This window comes from Rutilus rutilus (genome assembly GCF_951802725.1).
Source record: "Rutilus rutilus genome assembly, chromosome: 3".
NCBI classification, from domain to species: Eukaryota; Metazoa; Chordata; class Actinopteri; order Cypriniformes; family Leuciscidae; genus Rutilus; species Rutilus rutilus.
The window spans coordinates 29503860-29523430 of record NC_140211.1 but is presented as its reverse complement, the minus strand read 5'-3'; the positions used below and the strand labels follow the sequence as shown (position 1 = coordinate 29523430).

General features: G+C 38.7%; 1 protein-coding gene across 1 annotated transcript in view; it reads left to right on the top strand.

The window, feature by feature from the left end:
- Nucleotides 1-19571, top strand: part of plxdc2b (plexin domain containing 2b) — a 63981-nt gene that overhangs the window by 11775 nt on the left and 32635 nt on the right. Inside the window, exon 2 of the mRNA XM_084403600.1 lies at nucleotides 18896-19095. Within this exon, the coding sequence (XP_084259726.1) occupies nucleotides 18896-19095 (200 nt within the window). The remainder of the gene's footprint in view (nucleotides 1-18895; nucleotides 19096-19571) is intronic.

Below are 19571 nucleotides of genomic sequence, written 5' to 3'. Positions count from 1 at the left end.
TTTTCCTGGAAGAAATTGTATTCCTTATATTCATTTTACAACTGGGTATTTAAAATGTTTATTGAATAAGTCTGAATGAAAACGTACTTATTTTATGTCCAATCACGTGTCGGCAAAATGAATGGCGCATGTGATTGGACAGAAAGCGAGGCTTCGTTTGTCATTGATCACGTGATTTCTATGCTAACAACAACACAAGCCTCGAATCGAGGCTTCATCTGGCACCCCCATTTATGCTCGACACGAGCTCCGACGCCTCGGTTCAAATCACTAGCTTTTGTGACAACGTATAGGGTTCAGTAGGCCTAAATCTTGTCAAGCGTCTATTTCAGCTGAAGAGATTAACGTTAACGTTACAAAGACACACCGGCAGACAGTATGATGAGTAAACGAAAATGAGCGCTTTGGCAGAAATGCGTAGACGGACGTTACGTGAGGATGTGGAGAGTGTTAAAAGAAAGGTAAGTTACCTCATATCATATTTTACGTGTGGCATCGATGCATCGTATCGTTAGATCCGTCCTTCGGATGAGACGTAAAACCGAGGTCCTGACTCTCTGTGGTCATTAAAAATCCCAGGATGTCCTTCGAAAAAGAGTAGGGGTGTAACCCCGGCATCCAGGCCAAATCTGCCCCTTGGCCTCTGTCCATCATGGCCTCCTAATCATCCTCATATACTGATTGGCTTCATCACTGTCTCCTCTCCACCAGTAAGCTGGTGTGTGGTGGGCGTTCTGGCGCAATATGGCTGCCGTCGCATCATCCAAGTGGATGCTGCACATTGGTGGTGGTTGAGGAGATTCCCCCCTTCCATATGTAAAGCGCTTTGAGGTCTCAGAAAAAGCGCTATATAAATGTAACGAATAATAATAATAATAGTTAGACGTTTTATCGTGAGATTCTGCGCCTCCGCACCTATCTAAAAATATCTATGAACTCATCATAAATCAATAAATCAACTCATCAACTTACAGTGTGTCTCCTCGCATTTCATTGTCAATTGCACTCATTCCTGTTGTGTGTCCTCAATCTGGCAACCCGCGTGAACGTCGAGTCGAGTCTGAGCTGGAGGGGGCAGGGGAAACAACTCGCTCCAAATATTTTGAATTTGGACTGCAGTGCCCATTTCAATCGCTAGCAGTCAATCTCACATACTGCACCTTCAAGAATGTTAACAAACAAGAGGATCATCCAGAACAGATTTCATGCATGGACCTTGCAAGCAAGGATTTCACAAGCAAGGTTTCAGGGTGGTATGTTTTTTTTGTAATTCCCTAAGTTATACATAATTTAATCATGATACTTGTCAGAAAACTATGGTAAAAACGAACAGTAATCGATCACAAAACCATGGTTAATTCTCCCAAGGGGCGGTGAACAGCCTTACAAAAGCGAGAGCGTACAAAATAATAGTAAGACATTCTTGCAAGTTGTGATCCACAAGCAACAGATCGTTTCCACAAAGTGGGAACTGCTCCATTTCAGAAAAAGCTTTTGTGCGTAGCCTGCATAGTATCTCTTAGGTTCTGGAAGCTGTTCTCCATCAAATGAGCAGCACACAGATAAATGTGGGGACTATAATGTTCAGGAACAGGGTTTAAAATACATTTTAACCACTCTAAGTTCGTCAGCCTTAGGAAGGTCAAACAAATGAGTTTTGGAAATGGGGTGGAAAAAACAGTCTCTCTTTGACATAGCGACAACATTGTTGTCTAATGCAGCTCAGCCAGACCTCTTCCCCTTTTCTGCGTATTTCCGTGGGCACGGATTATTTAAATGAGGAACATTGTGACTTCATAAGATCACTATGCACAAGTTTCCTTAGACATTCGAACTGCTATCCAAACTGTGTATACATTTGAGTGAATTAATTGCCATATTCATTAGATTATGTCTATATGTCTATAAGTGCTCCGGATGTCGTGTGGTTCACACATTCATACTCATAAATATAGCTGGAGTTGAAATAAGTAATTACTGTCAGATTTTATTTCGTATTGGCCTGAAAAACATTGGTCTAGTCCAGATTTGAAATATTCAGTGGAAAGTCATGTGGTGACCCTTGACAGATGTAGGCTACTTCATGAAAACATTTATCTATATCCCCAGGAGTGAAACAAACACAAAGCTCAAAAAAAGAAAAGCAGCGAAACCTGACCAATACAGCGGTTCTCAACAAGAGCGACATTTTTTTTAGAACTTACAAGACTTTCTAACCAGGTCAAAATGTTTTATTTAGGCATTATGATGCGTGTCCAGATATGTTTGGTCGCTTTCAGTGATATATGTGAGCATATGAGAGTTGGTCTCTAGTCTATGTTCAACAGCAGCTGGTGTAGAGGGCGTTTCTTATTAATGTGTTTAACTGCAGATGTCAAGGGTGCCAAGCCAAAAACACATTTTTGGTGTGCATTTCACGAGTCAGTGTTTCCTTGAGAATACTGTTTTACTGTTCAAACACCCCTTGATTAATACATTATAAATGACTAGTTTTGGAAACATGTGAATGTTTTAAATATTTAATTCATAGTTTATTTCAAAATAAAGGGTATTTTAATTTAAAAACGGCAAATGTGCATCCTGAACTACATGTTGTCATACAAACACCTAGTCATGGTCTCACAAAGCTTGGGTGCACAAAACAGTTCTTAATTTCAAGTAGACTTTGATTTCCTAGGTGAATCAGGTGGTGATTCAGTAACGAATCACCACCTGATTCACCTAGGAAATCAAAGTCTATTAATTTAATTCAGTGAAGGTTTCGTTTATAACAATTAAGATGATTTGTTGATGTTGGTTTTTACATTTTCATTATAATTAACATTGACATTACTCTTAAGGAGTTTAAAATATTTAAAGCAGCACTAAAAGGCTCTCAAGTTGGGTCACACGCGTCATAAACTGAGATGTGGAAACATGCTTTAATGGGACCAGGCTGTGTGAGTGCAAATCTGGGCCATGTGTTGTGAGGTCTATCGGTTTCTCAGAGGAAATGAGCATGGCAACCAAGACATAGAAAAACCACTTTGAAGTGCTTTGAGCAGAAGTTGCTAGTTGGGGGGAGATCCTTGCAAATCAGATGCGTCTCGCCTGAGGTACAGTGCTAACAAAACATAAAAATATGAACAATAGATGTGTGATTTTGCTTTGTTATTGCATAAGTAGTAGGCTATACATTTCAGAAGTGACACCGTCTTTCCTCTTTCCATTTTTTATTGTACAAAATTGGCTTTTAAGACATTTAAGATGCTTTTATTTAAAAAAATATATTTTTTGGTATTCATGCTTTTCCAAAACACTGTTGCTTTATATGTTGGATTGCTGCATACAAGGCTATGGCTCTGACAGGCTTCATTTCTGTTTTATTTTAAGTTTCTTCTTTTTTTTTGTGTGTGTGTGATATTACTAGAGGATGAATACAATTAACTATCTCTAATGGGTCTGAATGTTCAGCGTTTTATAATGTTGTAATATAATAATTTATAAGAATAAAATATTTTAATTTGATTAATTCACCTATAAACATATAACATACTGTACATACCAAGTGTTTGTAATGCTAATTGTAATGCTAGTTAAATAATTAACTTAATGTTAATGCTAGTTAACTTAATGTTAACTACTTGTGCAGAATAAATCACTAGAATGAATAGGTGTAGCCATGTTCTGGTTGTAGCCATGAGAGAAGAAGACATTTTTGAAGATTGTTGTTGACAGGCCAACAGTTTTCAAGTAGTTGGCTTTTTTAGAAACAGATCAGTTCTTCCATCCCTTTATTATATTTTTTTTTTTTAATTAAATCTGAACATGTGATTTAATGGAAAATGTCATTAATGCATCAGTCTAAAATTCTGGAATGTGAGTGTGCTCAGTTATTTACTTGGAAGTTAGAAACTTTCTTTAACTTTACACACACACACATTCATAACATAAACGTATAAATAATATGGCAGCATGTATGAAAACAATTTGACCTGGTTACAATGCCCTAAGGGAGATGAATGAGGCATGCAGAGTAAGGTTGTTTCGTCCCAGACCAGCCATCTTCCTTTTACTGCCCTAATAAAAGTGTGTGTGTGTGTGTGTGTGTGTGTGTGTGAGAGTGAGTGAGTGTGAGGGAAGAGTAGAAATGTCTGGTGGGTTTAACTCTTGTGCTCGATAAAAACAGGAAATGACCACACTCTCGTCTATTCTTGTGGATTCCTCAAAATGATTTTTATATAACGTGCACTTAAAATTGCTTTTAGACTATACTATAACACACATAACAGAACAGGTATGTTTTAACTGTATAAAAAAACATGAACTTTCTATTAAAAAACATGACCTTTCATAACTTTTCCTTTGAGAATGGCTATATGTTTATAAAGAATTGGTGACTGTCCCAAAATGGCACTAGTGCAATAACATGCAGTACAGTTTATGATTCAATCTCTCCCTCATAACAAATTAAATGTAATCGCTGAATGAGATTTCTCACAGTCAAGAGAGCTATAGTTGGATTGTTCCAGCAATATAGTGAGTTATTGTAGCTTCCTGCATGCCTGTGGGATGATAGTGAAGACAATTCCTAGATCTTCTTAATGTTAAATTTCTAAAGAATACAGTTTGGCTTTCTGCTCTCAAAGAAAAAAAATGTATTCTAACTCATTGGAACAGTGTTAAAACAGCACCTTACAAAGGGTTGGAATAAAAATACCGAACCACAACAGGACAGACAAAGGCTTATTACTGTACGTTTAGGTTTTTATTGTAATCAGTTTTTTGAGAGTGTACTTTATGCATATACTAAATTGTACAATTATGAATACAAGAATGAACAGATGTTTTCATGCAGCATTTTAATGTGAGACATTAGACAATTAATAACTTTTCCTTAAAAATGTTACTTCAATTATACTTCAATTATCAGTTTCATTGACTTCAGTGACTTCAGTTTCTCATTGACTTCCATAGTGAGAAAATAAATACAGTAGCCTAGTCAACATTTGAAGTCGATCAAAAAAAGTTAATCAAAGTTGTCCTAAGACAAGAACGGGTATTGTTCAAAATTCATGTATAACTTTGATGAAAGGTTTTGATCCACTTCAAATGTTGACTACTGTACTATGGAAGTCAATGGGGTCCATCAACAGTTTGGTTACCAACATTCTACAAAACATCTTCTTTTGTGTTCAGCAGAAGAAATAAATTCATACAGGTTTGAAACAAGTTGAGGGTGAATAAATGATGACAGAATTTTCATTTTTAAGTGAACTATTCCTTTAAGTACACAGAGCAAACAAAATAACGAATTAGATAATTGATGAACCAACAGGTGAATGGATGAATAATCAGACAAACTAGGTCACTAGCTCAAACAGGCAAACAAGGAAGATGGAACCAAAACGGAACATAACTGACTATAACTGTAACAATCCTGCACTTTGTCATATTTGATCTTGATGTACTTTGGATCCTTAAGAAGATAACAAGGTCAAATGAGTTGATATGCCAAAAGCCATGTGAGGTGCAAAGAACCCTTTTAGCTCATAGGGGGTCCTTTGAATGTTAATGGCACTTAGAAACATTTGTCATCCAAAGGACTGTTGGAAGTACCTTTTTAAAAATGTAGGAACATTCATTCCCCATGTGTAGCCCATTGTAATGAGGGAGATGTTAGAGCAGGAAAGCGTGGGTGGGCATGCTCTGAGTTTAGAAAGCTATTGCAGCACAGCAGTCCATGCAGTAATGAACTCTCAAGCTGTTCATGTGTTTACCACAAATAACCATCACTGTGAACAATCAGAGGATGTGACTTTAAAATAATAGTTCATAATTGAAATGTTATGTAGGTGTGTCTTTGATTAATGCTGCAAGGCAAGGTCACTAGTGCCTTATTATACCATGGTCTGTCTGAATACTCGTGTGCAATAGAATCGTTTAATGCACAGGTAGTAAACCAAGTCGGTTTAATCGCTGTTCTATATTAATGCACTCTTTTTTTTATTTTATTTTTATCGCACCACACATACCTCATTCGCGCACAGAGATCAGAGATCACGTAGCGCACACAGAGAAACATTCAGGGGCACATAAAAATCATCAACGCTGCCCCGCAACTTTTAGTAAAAAAATAGCTTCACTACTGAATCGCTACATTATATTTCTCAGAAACGAGGGGGTTACATCACTTTTTTTAAAGTAATTAAACTCATAGCTCGTTGAACAGAAACAGGTATGCAATGCATCTCTCTCTCTCTCTCTCTTTAGATTTATTCAAATAAATGCTATAATTCATTCATTCAAATAAATGTAATCTTACCGTTAGGGCTGCACGATTAATCGTATTTTAATTGCGATAACGATATCTGCCTCTCTCAGTTAATTTTAAATAATCGTTACGATATTTGCCCGCTCGTTATTTATCCTGAAAACGCTTTTTTTTTTTTTTTTGACATTTGCATTATCTTGCATTGGTAACAAGTCCCCACTAGCATTGATGTTTGTGGTTGCCAGATCTAAATGCTTAAATGGCCCAAACAGAGCTTTTCTCTTACATTTTATGCCCTTTGTTTTACTTAATCTGTGCAGCCAATCTGGCAACCCTGCGCACGCTCGCTCTACACTGCGGAAAAGCACTGATTACCACAGCGATATTCTGTTTGCATGAAATTGTTATACAGCCAGTCTGTTTCTTCATGTTATATGTATGTATATATGTATGTATTTATATATATATATATATATATATATATATACTGTTAGCTGTCTCTTCTCTTTCTCTGTAGTTTCTAAAATGAGAATAATCGTGATTAATTATCGCGATTATAATTTTGAGCAAAATAATCATGATTAATTATCGCGATTATAATTTTGAGCAAAATAATTGTGATTATCAGTTTAACCATTATCGTGCAGTCCTACTTACCATACTACTTTATCTCTGCGTCTGATTCAAAGCGGGTAGAAAGCTAGATTTATCAAGCCGTGACTAAAGACAATAACCATAAATTTTACCCTTCCGGTTAAATATTGCGCTTCCGGTTAGATATTTAACCCGTCCGGCTAAATATCCCACAGACATATCTTGGTGCCACAGCCCAGCGGCAGTCGACAGCTCTTTAAGTACACCCCTCGGACCAGAACAAGGCCTCCCTGGCCTTCCTCCAGGTATGACGGTAGCGCTGGATAAACGCCGGGATTGAGGGGGCCGCATCTTTGGCACCCTGGGAAGAGTGAGAACCTGGTCTGCACGCTCGGCCTGTGGATGAAACTGTGAGGGCAGACTGGCGGAGGCACCCAGCTGCTGACAAAATTCCCTCCAAAAGTCGCTGTGGCTGTCTCCCTAGCCGAGGGGAGTTTGGGAAGGGAAATGAAATGGACCGCATTGGAAAAGCAATCCACCACGATAAGGATCAGATTATTGCCGCTGGATGGAGGGAGACCGGTAACAAAATCCAGGGCAGTATGTGACCATGGGTGTGAAAGTTGATTGGAAGACTTGTTTTGAGATCAGACCTCGCAGGCACCCACAAACCAACAAATATCCTCAGTCATGGCCGGCCACCAAAAACGCTGACGGATGGCTGATAGTGACCTCCTCACAACAGGGTGTCATGTTATTTTGGAGTAGTGACCCCACTACAAGATGGCAGTGCGGCCTGTCTCAGGCACAAATAACAGAGCCGCCGGACACCACCAGGCAAATCGACTGACCCAGCCCTTGACGCAACAGGCGACACCTCCTACCACTCGCCCCAAAGCCAGATAGTTTCGGGAGGAGGCACATTGTCAGGCGGTGCCAAACCACAGAGAAAGAGCGTCTGTGTGGAAAGCCAGGCGTGATTGATGAGCGCCACCTGCGCACTGCACCGGTCTCGTATCTCTCAAGGAGGAGCTTCAGAAGCATAAAAGGAGGAGCGACGACAGTGAAGGACGAGAGAGGACCAGGCCTAGACTTATACGTTGTATTTTGTTTATGTGTATGCGGCAGTCGTCCGTGAGGGGACTCATTCTTTCCTCAACAACATACCTTTGTTACAATCAGGCTTTCTGTTTTTAGAGTCCGGCCTATAAGTCAGTACGTAATTGAAGCGCCAGAACTACAGAGCACAGCGAACCTGTATGGAAATCTGAATATATTCCAGGTTCCTGTGATCGGTCCACACCAGGTATAGATCTACCGCCCCCTCCAGCCAGTGACGCCACTCCCCCAAAGCCAGACACACATGACGTTTCAACTGTTTCAACACCCACCTCTGACACGACCACCTCCACCACGAACTGCCTACTGGAATCTGCCGTTAGTAGTAAACCTAGACTTCAATTCATCAAAAGCCGCCTGGGCAGAAGCAGACCAGCTAAATTTTGCCTTGGTGGAAGTTAATGCTGTCAGAGGGGCCGCTACCTGGCTAAAAGTCCTAATAAATCACCTATAAAAATTGGCAAGGCTTAAGTATTGGCAAGCACTTTATGAGAGCCAGGCACTGGCCAGTCAGAGACAACTCTTACCTTCACCATACAAATCCCCTCCCCTGAGATGATGGACCCCAAGTATGGAACCAACAGATCATGAAAGGTACACTTTTCCTCCTTCACAAACAGCTGATTCTGTAACAGCTGCTGTAGCACTCATCTGACATGCACCTGAAATGAGCAAGAAAAAAATGTCATCTAGGTATACAAAGACGAATTTATTGATCATATCTCTCAGGACGTCATCAACGAGTGCTTGGAAGACGGCCGGGGCGTTGGACAGGCCAAACGGTTGAACAAAATATTCAAAATGCCGCATAGGAGTATTAAAGGTGCTGTCTGTAAGAATGACAGCTAGTGGTCGAAATCGATACTGCAGTCTAAATTCAGAATATCAGAGATCGTTGTTCCCCCGACCCCTCCTCCTCAGACTCGATGCTCACACGGGTTGCCAGTTTGAGGACATGCAACAAGAACGAGCGCAATTGACAACGAAAGCCGAGGAGACTTACAGACTGGCAGTGGGCGAGATCACACAGACCAAAACAAAAACTGACTGACAACACGGAACGTGTAAAATAACTGGCTGTAGAAGTGTTTTTCAGAGAAACGAGTATGTGAACTTAGCATGTTTCCTAAATATCTGCAAACATACAGCATACAGCAATTAACCAAACTCACTGGGCCGGTGATCTGATTAACAGCCATAAGCTGATGTCTGTTGGGGGTGCAAAGAATCGTAGTTGATCCGTAATCCGTACGAACCAGGCCCCATGGTTCGGAACAAATAATTAAAGGAGTCATAATGTTGTGTTACCTTGGATACCCAAATGCTCTATTATAGTATTTTAGGCACTTCTAAAAAAGAAAAGTGGAAAAAAAATCAACACAGAGCCCCTCAGACCCTTATTTCTAAAGGCATTATTGTCTCGCGAGATCTGATGCAATGTTTTGGCTGTCGTGGACGGTCATTATAATAATGCAAATGAGGGGCGCGTTGATTGGTTGCAGGAAGGAGGGGGGTTGACACCGCAGCTAACTGAAAGCTATTTTCAAACTGCATGTTTTGCATGAGTTTGGCTAATAATGTTTAGTGGTATATTGTTTTCATACTTGCATTTAAACAGTTTTAGCCACTGAGCATGGACTCCTGTACCGTCACTACTGTAGCTGCTAGTGTAAAACAAAGTCGAAAGATGTGTGTTGGGAAAGTTCACTTTCTACATGAACTAGTTCAAAGTTCAGTTCACAAATTTTAAAATGAACTAGTTCAGTTCATAGTTCATATACTCAAAATTTTGAACTAAGTTCACAGTTCCAAAAATGAACTAGTTCATAGTTCTTTTTTTCCATGTTGTTGCGAGATATTATTTTTCAAAATGATTACCACAGCCCCCACAGACAATTATTTTATCAGTTTTAACCTTCATATGCGTCAAATGATCATACGACGCCTCCTTGCTGCTTTTTGTTTTGATTTGTAACGTAAGTGATGAGTCGTTCATGAAAGACTCGAGGTTAAGTAATTATTTATGTTCCCTGTAAACGATTTTTGACTGCATTATAATGATTTCTTAATTCAGAATATGATCAAGATTGCGTAGGTGGATGTGTTCGGGGAATTTGCCAGTTAATAGTAACATTTAAAGCCCCTTAAATGAACGAAATGACTCGAAAAAAGATTTGTTCATTTTGATGAACGAGATCGAACACGAGGTCGAACACGGGTGGCTGGTGTTGCCAGATTGGGTGTTTTTTCCGCTACATATTAAGGGCGGTTTACGGTGGGTTTTAGCCTGGAAGGCTTTATAGAAATCTGGCATCCTACTGAACGAAGTTAAACTGAGAGAGCGTGGCGTTCACAGACACCAGAATGAACGAGTTTACAGTAACGTTCATCAGGCAGTAATGCGGTACGTTCAGTTCACGTTCGCCCAAAATATGAACGAGTTCATGAACTATCGTTCAATGAACGCGTTCAGGCACAACACTCATGTGGCTAGCATTCGTAGAGTCCATTCCCCGTGTTTACCTCGAAGGTAACGTTACATACAATAGCCGCATTAGCAGTTAGCTGCTATTTGTTAACCACAGTAGAGCAATAAAAACACAGTCTTACCTTTTCAATTTCTGGCAAGTCCCTGATGGTTGGGATGGCACCTTTTCCCAAACGGAGCTTCGAGGCCAAGTTCGCCTGATACTGCCCCAAATTTGTAAAAGATTCCGGTGTAAAATGTTTAGCACACACACCTAACGATACGCCACTTGAAAGAGTTGTTGGGACAGCGTCATTAAAAATGAATTTCATCCACTGTTCCCTGATAGTTTCGTCCGTTTTTGGTAGATAAAACACATTTGCATGTTGTTTGTGGCAGTCACCCACAGAGCATCTCAGGTGTGCACTCGATTTCTCCATCTTTCTTGAGTCAACTAAACTGAATCTGAGGGGGAGAGGGGCGGGCTTCCCGCGGCATAGGTTTGCGGTGTCCATATTTGGTATATCCTCCCCCGTCTTGACGTCAAGAAGGGGAAGAAATCAAAATCTCGTTTTTTCGTGCGCGTGCACGTGGCCTATTTTACAAACCCCGAGGTAAACAAACGCTTCACTTTTAAATATCGGCTTCCCGGCCAGTGTATAATCATTATGCAATTATAACATACATTGATTCTCGTGGAAAAGTGAAATTTCTACATTATGACTCCTTTAATAAAAACAACATGGATTAATTGTATTTAAGCATTATATAATGAAAGTTTATTATTTGCACGTGTTTGCCAATTTAAAACACTTGTTTTTACACAATTCAAATGCAAGAAGAGGGAAAAGAGATATCGATCACCGATCACGACACCTACATAATCGAGCTCTGTTTCGCTACTTCTTGAGCTTGAACACATACACTCACAAAATGATCTCAAAATATCCGTCTCGACAAGTATTCTTGTATACAGTCGGTTATGTCTTAAGTATCTTTATTTGTGTCAGTTCATTTGTCTTTAATAATTTTTTTACTTTATTACCAGTAGTTAGGAGTTTTTGCTGTGGTACTTAAAGTACTATCAAAGTACTTAAAGTGTTCATTGTGTAATAAATGGGAAGCAAAGTTACATTTGTCTTACAAAATCCCCCATTTTAATTTTATTTATTTTAGTCTTTTTTTGCTGATACGATTCATCACTCGAAAACCGTAATATAATCCGAACTATGAGTTTTACTAGCTGGTTTGTCTGTAGAGGGAATGGGCAATGAGGGAAGAGGAGAGATTATAAACAGGGAGACGAGTCTTAGTTTAATTTACAAAATTCCCCTCCGCCCCGAGTCGATGAGCATGGAGCATTTGATGACAGATCCATTAAGCAATACTGAGACTGAGTACATTATCCTACGCTGTTTACGTTATAGACAGAGTGCAGCGTTTTGGCTGATGCTGTACACGTGAGTAGCTCGAAGCGTGTGTGTGATGCTGACGCAGGAGCCGGCCAATAGTGAGGCGCTGCTCTCTGTCTACAACATAAACAGCGTAGGAGAATGACAGGGAAGAAAATAAATTGTTGAATAAAGTCGTTATTTTGATTTTGTTTTTGCGCACAAAAAAGTATTCTCGTAGCTCGTCTGCCGCTCAAGCTCTATAAAGCAGGATGGATTCTGATTGACTGTCAATGTTTTGTTCATCAGCAAGAAAAGATCGTTCTGAAAGTGATTGCAACTATATCACTTCTCTGTGCTATTATAGTTGTGGTGTGGATTCTGCTATTCGACTATATTTAGAACAATTTTTTAGAACTATATCTTTATCATAATCATTATAGTTATGGTTCTTGGTGTGAATGGGCCTTAAAGCAGCACTAGGTAACTTTTCAACCTTCATAGTATATTTCCAAGACTCTTGTGATGGTACATCGACTTAAAATAGGTTGAATGACACGTCTGCCATAGCCTGACGGGGTCTGTATCGTTTTTAATCGTACTTTAAAACTTCGGGTTTCGGGTAGTAACCCGAGCAGCACAAAAAGAACTACAAAATTCGACTGCTTTACGGCAAAGGCTACCTCACTTCCCACAACACGTCCTCACATGCTGTTGGACTTGTAAATAACGTTATATTGCTTATATTGTACATCACTCGGACAAGCTTTCACTGGTTGGTGTGAGCTAAAAAGCACCTGGCGTTCTTGTTGATGGATTAGTAGACATCTTCAGAGGCTAGCTGTGCTTTGTTCGATGTCCGACGATTTGTAACGCGTTGTGTTTATTCCCCAATCGAACTCGTGTAACTGTCTGTCACATGTTCTACCGTCCACAGCATTACTTGATAGACAAAATAGGACAAGAATGAGCATCAAACAGAAACAACCCGCTTACGGGGTGTTCGAGGCGCACATACAATACAGACTGCCAGTTCAACAGGGCGCGCGCAGCTCTTAAAGGGGCCACACCTTATTTCCACTCGTTATAGCTTCCATCCGACTGAACAGGGACCGGTATACAGGGGATCAGGCCGTGAGTGAACAGACTGCTGCGTGAGTGGTATTTACGACAGTAACGTTAATTACAAGTATTCCACAGCGACTGTAGGGGTCGTTGTTTGACCAAAACGGAAATCTTACCTAGTGGGGCTTTAAGGCAGGGATTTGATTTACCAGTGTCTTGTATTTAAGCCCTAATGTTTGCAATGATTGTGGATTGTGTGTTGAAGTATATTATGCTGTTCCATGTTCCATGTGCCAGGTCAGTGTTTCAAGCCATGTTTATAGTTCATGTTCATGTTCTGTTTTGGACCAAGTTTTTGGTTTTTCATGTTTTTGGATTATTACCACTGTAAATAAAACTGCACTTGGGTTCTCTACACCATCATCCTCATCTGTTCCATGCCAAGCCAGCTAACAACTATAATTTACAGTATTAAGATGAAATTAAAAATTAATTGTTGAACTAAAAGTTGTAATCAAAAGTTGGCAACCCTGTATTACATTACATTACATTACGTTTTGGGTATGGGTGCAGCCAAGCCGTGTGCATGTCCTTCTGTCTGAGATAAACAAACCTTTATAGCTCTGCATTCATTTAGTTAATTGCATTTGCCTGTCAGCCGAAGCTTTTATGTGAAGATGGGATTACAGAAATTACTTCACTGATATACAAGGTGTGTTGGCTCAATACTGAGGTCATATCTTTGACATTTCTAAATATCCAAGTGCTTGTCCCTGAGAATTAAATGCTTGTGGCAAATGAATCCACCATTGGCCTACAGAACAACTTCAGCATAAACTGTATGATTGTGAACTTTAATGACAAATATCTGTTTGTGTGTTTATGTGCTGGTATATGACATTCATCCCCCTGCACATACACATGATTCATGTTTAGATCCTAATGTCACCTTCTACTCATTAGCGCTTTAAATTAGCAGGATGTGCAGCAGGCCTATGGAAATGAAGGCTTTAGATAAAAAGGCTTTATGCCAAACATCACATGAGCAAAGAGGAAAACTCGTCTCACCGCATCCGCTGGTCTGAGAAAGTGTTACAGCAGCACAAACTGACGCCAATATCTATGGACAGATACACTTTATTTTAAGATGATGTAGTTACATTGTACTTGATAAAATAAGTACTCTGTAATATTAATTAACTACATGTACTTTTAGGGTTAGGGTTTGGTTTAGGGTTGAGTAAAACGGCTCTATATTTCACGAAGCACATACAAAAGACATAAACCAGAAGTGATAGAACCTGTTTTACAGAATAGGGAAGTTTGTTGCGCATAACCCCCATAACTGGTGTGTGTGAGTAAGCAATGCAAGAGAATGACATCGGTGAGAGAGCAGGAGATGAATGAGGTTAAGTGGTGAGGAGGACATTAATTAAAAGCTGTTGAGCACATGATGAGTACTCTTAATTAAACATGCGCCGCGCACACAAACGCACTGATTTATAAATGAATGTGACTGCTTCATATGGACTGTGATTGATATATAGTATTTAGTGTTTAATAGGAGATTCACAGCTCTGTTTTAAGATTAAACCAATGAATCACATTCACAATCACAAATTTGGTGTCAAAAAAGCATAACTTGCCGAATAATCAGTGCACTGTAATGGGGGTGTTCACATCACATGTGTATGTGTTCCCTGGCAGTCAAACCCATAGCCTTGCAATTGCTAGTGCCATCCTTTAACAGTTGAGCTACATGAACAGATGTGATGTTAAACTTGTCTTCATTTTGTCCATCATACCATTGTACTAAAAGTGATGGTCTGAAGCTGTGTGTGTGGTTTGAGCATGGGTTTGGAGACCAGTGTTTAGCTGGGTTAAGTATACATCTCTGTGTGAATGGTTAGTGAACGAAACCTTATATCACTCTTGGGCAAAGCCAGCCATCTGTATTCTGTCATTACTGTCAGCCACAGACCATATAATGTGCGCAAACTACCATCTAGACAAACTAGAAGTCATTCTGGTCTTGCACTCAACTACATATACATCACTCAATTACATGACACAATCAGTCATACTGATTCAATGTAGAAAAGGCATTTTTCCTTGACATTTATTTCTCCTGGTATGTGTGACTCCTCAGTGTCCATTTGTGAGTCATTGAGACAGATTTTTCTGCCACTATAAGTTATGGTGGCCGAGAGAGCTCAACACGCTGCAACTGAAGAAAACGCATGCAAATAGAAAAAACACAAGTAAATTAAGAAAACATCTTTATCAGTTTAACAACGCTGACGAGTAGACATTGAACAATAAGCATGTCCCAGCCAAGTTTGTCACTTGTTGGGCCCCCCTTGAAATATTTTCATTGTGGTCTGTGCTATTTGGTTGTGTACTTGCAGCTAGGGCTGGGTATTGACAAAAATTGTACGATTCGATTCGATTTCGATTCGAAGCTTGCTATTGGATTACGATTCAATTTGATTTGATTCGATATCGATTATTTTTGATATATCAGATACAGTACATTTTCTCAAAGTCTCTTAACTAATGCTGTAAACTAAGGGAGAGCGGGGCACAACCTAACACATTTTGGTTTTGGCTCAATTATAAAAAAAAAGAATTAAGTTAGATTCATATTTTTTTTAAAGATTCTTTACACACGCAAAATTCTCTTAAATGAACACTTAACGGTTTTTTTTAGGACCTACCATTTTCGTACAGTTGCACTGAAAGTGACAGAAGTGCAAATGTTACAACTTATTTATTTTTTGAATTTCGGAATAAAATTGACATAATTTGAAATCTGAGTCTTTGTTTCATATCAAAAGTAACAAAGCACAAAGCGTATTGCGGTTTATTGGATGAGAGGCGACCTACAATGTCCCGCTCATTCAACAACTGAAAACAGGATAGACTAATCGATATCGGTTCGGGTTCGTAAAAATGAGAATCGATTAAAATCGAGAAATCAATATTTTTTTACCCAGCCCTATTTGCAGCACATGTGTTTCTTTGATTAATAGAAAGTCAGCATTAATTTGAAATTAGAAATCTTTTATAACATTATAAATGTCTTTACTGTCACTTAATGTATCCTTGCTGAAAAAAGTATTAATTTCTTTCCAAAATCTGAATCCAAACATTTGATTGTTATGTAGGCTATACTGTATACTATTAGGTTTAATAAAGATGAATGGTGTATGGTCATTGATTAGGCAGTGAACACTTAGTCTCTCTCACATAGGCTATAGACGTGTTTGTGTGTATCCTGAGTTCAGGTGACCTGTTCCAGCATGCTTTACCTCCTCTGTAATTACACACTCTTATATGTCTGCCTCATATAGTGGCTGGAGAGAGTGATCAATCAAACTCCTCTAGACTTCTGTTGCTATAGTAGCTAGTCGTCTGCACTATACATTGGAGTGTTCTGTAATGGTTTTGTACTTTAACATGCCCTGTGAATGGTTTTGAACCCCATAACCCCAAACCTCTTTCTTTCTTTAATTCATTTGTAATTTTTTTTACTATTGTTTTCTTTTTTTCCCGAGCAGTGACTCAAGATAAATGCATGTGGTCTATTAACAGTTTTTTTTTTTTTGCCTTTTTCTTTTTTTTTCTCTCTCTTTCCGACAGCCCTCCTCAGATTAATTAAGAGTAATATATCAGTCATTTTGATAGTTTTAGACATGACTGGTGGGAAATTCACATTAGTGGTTTTCTCTCCCCCTTTTCTCTCTTTCCTCGCTGTCTTTTACACACAAAGACACACATTCCTACTTCAAATGGATAAAACACACACACACACACACACACCAGTTCCTCCTTCTCGACTCTCCTTGCTTAGAATATGAATATTTGAATTTATATTGAGAACATTTAACTTCAGTATACATATAAATATTCATGTTTGTTTCAAATTGGTTTTTATGATTAATTTCATAGTGTTATCAGTTTTTTAAGAAAATATTTGTTGTAAAAAACGTTTTTGTCGCAGCATCTGAATGTATAGCTTGATATTCATTCATTCATTCATTCATTCATGGACATCTTAAGAGCTGAAATGAAAGGCATACCTTCCACTCAGAAGATAAAGAACGAGAGAAAGAGTGGGAAATGTGGGACTGGATTTAGTCTTGCAGCAAAAAAAAAAAAAGCACAAGTGCAAGTGCAAGAGAAAGAGATCCTGTCCCTGCTGCTGTGGCTTTTCAAAGCGTGTCACGAGCAGACAGTGATATCCACTCAGCGACAATAAAAGTCAGTGACAGCCGCCTCTCTAAATCCTCATTGACTTATGTATTATGGGCTTTACTGAAGGACTTGGCTCTGAGGATCTTTTCTCACATTGAGGGTTTAAATGAGGAACAGTAGACCATGATGACATGGAAACAAAACTGTGTTCAGCAAGTTGTGCAGTTTTCCCCCTTTCATTCTCACTTGGGTTGTTTGGCAGTACAGAGAATAGATTAGACTCTCACATGAATGAAGAAATGTGTGCTGGGATTATCAGAGCAACACATCTGCACTGCAGGAAAACAAGATTGAGTACTGGAAATATGGTGAAATTGTGTTCAGAAGGTCTTTTTTTATTTTAAATAAGATAAGTAGTTGAGTATTGCATTCTTGAGTATTGTGTTAGGCACTAGACAATGTGAATCTGCCTGAGAATGCTTCCTCTTATAGAAGATATCTGCAATAAAGTTTGACATTTTTAAAGCAGGAAAACAACACATTTCATCATATATGTGCCAGTTTAGTAATCTCAGACACTCTTTGTAATATGGACACAGGAACAGTACAGCATGAAACATACCCTGGTGATAGGAGAAAAAAATAACTCTGAAATATGAAATATGAGATGGGTCTTTATTAAAATTATGATATTGTCACCTCAATAGACTAGGGACAATGGTTTTCAGACTGACTGACAAAGGCAAATATCCAAAAGTAAGACCTTTTTGTTTAGTTTTTTAAAAGAAAGTAATTTTTGTTCAGCAAAGATGCATTAAATCGTTCAGAATTGACAGTGAAGACTTTTATAATATTACATAGGTTTCTATTTCAAATAAATGCTGCTCTTTTGAACTTTCTGTTCATCAGAGAATCGTGTATAATGGTTTTTACAACGATATTAAGCAGCACAACTATTTTCAAGCATATTTGCACTGTTAGATGAGTTTTTAGCACAACATGTTCAATCTTTGTCTCAAAGTTAAATATTTTATTACCTTGAATGTGTGTCTTATAAGATAAGGAACTAATTAAATGTTGTGTCTCTGGAACAAGAGCACAAAGCACGTAAATGAGGAAGAGCGTGAGATCAGGCGACAGAAGGTGCTGCATGCTAATCAGAAGTGTTTATATACAGGACAAACCCTGCGACCTATAATGAGTTGTGGACAGAGAATTGACAATCATTCTGGCTAGTTTAGTTTCTGCTGTCCCTCTTACTGCAGCAGTGAACATAAGTACAGTATATGCATGCATATTTTCCAGAAAGTTTTTGTGTATTTAAGCGTTCATTATCTCTTAAGCATAGATTAGCCATCTCTGGATGCGATCTGATGAAATCAGTACAAGTTATGAGGCCTAAACTTATTCTCCCGCTCTATTCTAATCTCTCGACCTCAGCTACTAAAAATACCAAGATTTTGACTAAACTTGAACAGACAACCGCATTGAACTTTTAGTTTAGATTAGGCTGGTGTTCGCAGGACACTAACCGACATTCCAGGGTGATTCATTGTTCTCTCTTTTTTGTTTCTTCTTTTCTCCTTCTTTTTGTTTAGTCTGCTTAATCACATTATGAAGTGTTTGTAGTGATTCCCATTTTGGCTATCCAGTCGTCCTCAGTTCCAGCATTCATACTCCCATAATTTCTCACATCTTGATTTTTGTAATAAATTTGATGTAACTGAGCAATGAAACTGATTCTCATGATATATAATGTCAAAATGTGCTCATGTTTATACTTTTGTTTTTTGTTTTGTGTTGTTCCAGGAGCTGCTTATTCAATTCTTCAGGGATGGTCACAGGACGATGTTGTCACAGTGGAGCTTCTGAGAAGGAGACGTTGGCTTCTCCTGGAGTCGCTTCCAATGGAAAGTAACAAAGCCAGTCAAGACAGCTTGAAGCCTGAGTCTCAGGATTTGTCTGGAATACTGGCTGATGACGACACAGATAACACCTCCCAAATAATGGTAATGTTTAAACTGTAACATAATATGAATTTACCCTCAACAGACTAAGGACATAGTACATGCCCAGCCAGTGTCTGTCATACAGTATATCACAACCGTTCAGTGTTTTCCAACACATAATGTTTTTTTTAAGTTTCAGACATTCAAATACATTTAAGTACTAGAAAAAAATATTGGTATTTTATAAAATACATACTGATGTTGATGGAAGCAGCAATAATAATCCTTTCAAACATCATTTGACTATGTTTTATTCACATCAGATACACATTGTGTAGGTAACTATAAAGTTTACTCTATTCTTCAACCAGTTCACCAGCCATTTACTTTCATGTTTTTCGGAAGAAGTGGATTAATGTACGGCCTTCAATTCCAACAGCTCAGATTCTCAGCATTGAAGCGCAAACTAACATGGTGGTGCCCATCATTCTTGATAGATCAACTAACGTACATTACCATTAAAAAGGTGTTTCAAC